This window comes from Zonotrichia leucophrys, chromosome 14, assembly GCF_028769735.1.
Source record: "Zonotrichia leucophrys gambelii isolate GWCS_2022_RI chromosome 14, RI_Zleu_2.0, whole genome shotgun sequence".
NCBI classification, from domain to species: domain Eukaryota; kingdom Metazoa; phylum Chordata; class Aves; order Passeriformes; family Passerellidae; genus Zonotrichia; species Zonotrichia leucophrys.
Window position 1 is genome coordinate 14,600,744 of NC_088184.1, and position 3,335 is coordinate 14,604,078.

The window sequence follows — 3,335 nt, forward strand, 5'->3', positions numbered from 1 at the left end:
GCTACACAGAGAGTTGGAAAACTTCTGGAATTCTTGTGTGGTTGGAAAAGTTCCCTCCATCCATAAATGAGTGGAAAAACCACCCTTCCGAGGGCTGCAAATATTCCAAATGGAATGGGAGATCTTGAAGATTTGCCACTGATTTAGAGGAAAAAGAACTGGTGACAACTTCCTTTTGGGAATTCTTTGGGTTAAAGGAGCTAAAATTGCCCCCAGAGAAAGAAGGGAAATTTTTGCTGTCAGTTGGACAAACTCCAGGGATGCTCCTGAGGGGCCACAAAGGGAGCTGGGAAACTTCTGGAATTCCTGTGCAGTTGGAGCCACACTGATGTGGAAAAACAACTCTTCCAGGGCTACAACCATTCCAGATGGAATTCCAGATGCACTTTTAGAGGGAAGACACTGCTGGGGGGCCCTGGAGCTGAAGAGCTCCTACTCCAGGGCGGGTTTGATCAGGTGCCCGTTGAAGATGATGTAAAGATCCGACTCCTCGCTGTAAATGGCGTTTTCCCTCTCCCTCTTGAACATCCTGACCCAAACCTCCTCCCCTTCCTGCAGATCCAGCATCAGGCTCTGGCTCTGCATGATGCTCCTGTCGCTGGGCTGGGCGTACAGGATGGCCACGGCCTGCTCGTTCCTCATCAGGTGCACGTAGGTCTCCTTGAAATTCCAGGTGTGCACGTTGAGGCTGAAGTAGTAAACGCCGGGCACGTAGCAGAAGAACTTTCCGGAGAACATGTTGAAGTGCTGGTAGAGGTTGACGAGCTCCGTGTCGAAGGTGACGAGCTGGAAGTAGTCGGAGCTGTGCAGGGCCTTGCGGCGGCCCACGGAGAAGGCGGCGAAGAGCTGCTTGCAGGGGTGGCCCTGAGGGCCCGGCTGCCCCTTCTGGCCCTTGCGGCCGCTCAGCCCGCGGGATCCGCGCTCTCCCGCCTTCCCCGCGGCGCCGGGGAGCCCCCGCTCGCCCATCTCGCCCTTCTGGCCTGCCGGGAGTGAGGGGGAAAGAGGGAGAGCACAAGGGAGGGGAGGTCAGGTGGTGGGAATGGCCTGGGGACGGGCAGCAGGGGAGCTGCTGGGGTATTTGCCCAGCCTGGGAGGATTGGTCAGACAGCAGCACCCTCCCAGTTCCCAGAGGGATTAATCCATGGTCAGATATCAGCACCTTCCCAATTCCCTGAGGGATTAATCCATGGTCAGATATCAGCACCCTCCCAATTCCCAGAGGGATTAATCCATGGTCAGATATCAGCACCCTCCCCATTCCTCTAAAGGATTAATCCATGCTCAGATATCAGCACCCTCCCAATTCCCAGAGGGATTAATCCATGGTCAGATATCAGCACCTTCCCAAACTCCAGAGGATTAATCCATGGTCAGATATCAGCACCCTCCAATTCCCAGAGGGATTACCATGCTCAGAATCACCTCCAATTCTCTAAAGATTAATCTGTAGTACAGAACCTCCCAATTCCCAGAGGGATTAATCCATGGTCAGATATCAGCACCCTCCCAATTCCCAGAGGGATTAATCTAAGAATATCAATCAGATATCAGCACCTCCCCATTCCTCTAAAGGATTAATCCATGGTCAGATATCAGCACCTCCCCATTCCTCTAAAGGATTAATCCATGGTCAGATATCAGCACCCTCCCAGTTCCCAGAGGGATTAATCCATGCTCAAATAGCAGCACCCTCCCAATTCCCAGAGGGATTAATCCCTGGTCAGATATCAGCACCCTCCCAATTCCCAGAGGGATTAATCCATGGTCAGACAGCAGCACCCTCCCAATTCCTCTAAAGGATTAATCCATGGTCAGATAGCAGCACCCTCCCAATTCCCAGAGGGATTAATCCATGGTCAGATATCAGCACCCTCCCAATTCCCAGAGGGATTAATCCATGGTCAGATATCAGCACCCTCCCAATTCCCAGAGGTATCAGATACAATCGATTCACACTCCCATTCTCTAAGGATTATCCATGTCAGATACATCACCCTCCCAATTCCCAGAGGGATTAATCCATGGTCAGATAGCAGCACCCTCCCAGTTCCCAGAAGCATTAACTCTGGGCCATGTTTGGGCACCACCATATTTTGGAGACTCCTTGACCCTGTTTTGGACACATTTTGGGCATGACAATCTTTTGACCTTTGGGCACAATTTGGGCACATTTTGACCTTGTTTTGGGTGTCTCTTGACCCTGTTTTGGACACCACCATTTTTGGGGCACCCCTTAACCTGATTTTGGGCACATTTGGGCACAACCACATTTTGGGCAACCCTTGACCTTGTTTGGGACACATTTTGGGCATGACAACCTTTTGGGCACCCCTTGGCCTTTGTTTGGGCACCCAAGCACCCAAGTTTTGGAGACCCCTTGACCTTATTTTGGCACTTTGAGGCACATTTGGGCACATCTTAACCTCGTTTTGGGCACTTTTGGGCACAACCACATTTTGAGCACCCCTTAACCTTGTTTTGGGCACTTTTGGGCACAACCACATTTTGAGCACCCCTTAACCTTGTTTTGGGCACTTTTGGGCACAATCATATTATGGGCACTTTTGGGCACCCCTTGCCCTCATTCTTGAATTTTGAGCTGAATTTTTCCGTAGGGAAGCACCAAGGGAGATCATCAAGGAGAAGGCCGAGGGGCGAGCGAGCTTCACCCACCTTTGAGGATGGTGATGTCGATGGTGGGCTGGATTTTGGGCAGGGGATATTGGGGGTGGCCGCTCATCCTGGCGGACCTTTGGGAGAAGATGGACACGGGCTGCTCCGAGGGCCCGCAGCACCTCACGCACGCCAGGCGCCGCCTGGGCAGCGCCTCGGAGCCGGCATTCCCGGCGGGAAGCAGCAGCAGCAGCAGCAGCAGCAGCAGGATCACGGAGCTCATCGTGCCTGGGGAGCAGCTGGGGAGGAGAGGGAACACAAACCATTAACGGGGCGATCCCAATCAGGGCCAGCTGGCGAGTGCTTTCCTTGGGGTTAATGGTTAACGGGCCCTGGAGCGGCGCCGGGAGACTCCAGGTGGGAACGGTGACCCTCGGAGCGCTGGGAAAGGCGATTCCTGGCTGGCATTACCTGTGACAGCTGCTGAGAGACACCAGGTCAACAAAAGGATGGAAGGGGGGGGAAAATCCCAAGCCAAACAAAACCGGCTGGGAGGAGAAGCTCCTCTGGAAAAGCTCTTGGAACAAGTGCTACAGGAAATTTCTGGGGAAAAGACAAAAGTGATGCTCTGTTGGTTTGTTTGGGGCTTCAGGATCCAAAAAAAATTCAAAATGAAAGGCAAAATATGGAAATTTTTAAAATATAGATCCAAAACTTGATTT

The 3,335-nt window shown here is 52.4% G+C and overlaps 1 protein-coding gene across 1 annotated transcript; it reads right to left on the bottom strand.

Moving 5' to 3' along the window:
* Window positions 1-432: 432 nt before the first annotated feature.
* C1QTNF8 (C1q and TNF related 8) lies at window positions 433-2,896 on the bottom strand. Its single transcript, XM_064726319.1, has 2 exons — window positions 2,674-2,896; window positions 433-980 (listed from the first exon to the last, which is right to left on the bottom strand). Exons 1-2 carry the CDS (start codon window positions 2,894-2,896, stop codon window positions 433-435), a joined length of 771 nt encoding a protein of 256 aa, XP_064582389.1.
* Window positions 2,897-3,335: the final 439 nt, after the last annotated feature.

Coding starts and splice junctions, on each gene's coding strand:
- C1QTNF8 (XM_064726319.1), bottom strand. CDS start 2,896: ATGAGCTCCGTGATCCTGCTGCTGCTGCTGCTGCTGCTGCTGCTTCCC. Junction 981..2,673: donor CGACATCACCATCCTCAAAG/GTGGGTGAAGCT, acceptor CACTCCCGGCAG/GCCAGAAGGGCGAGATGGGC.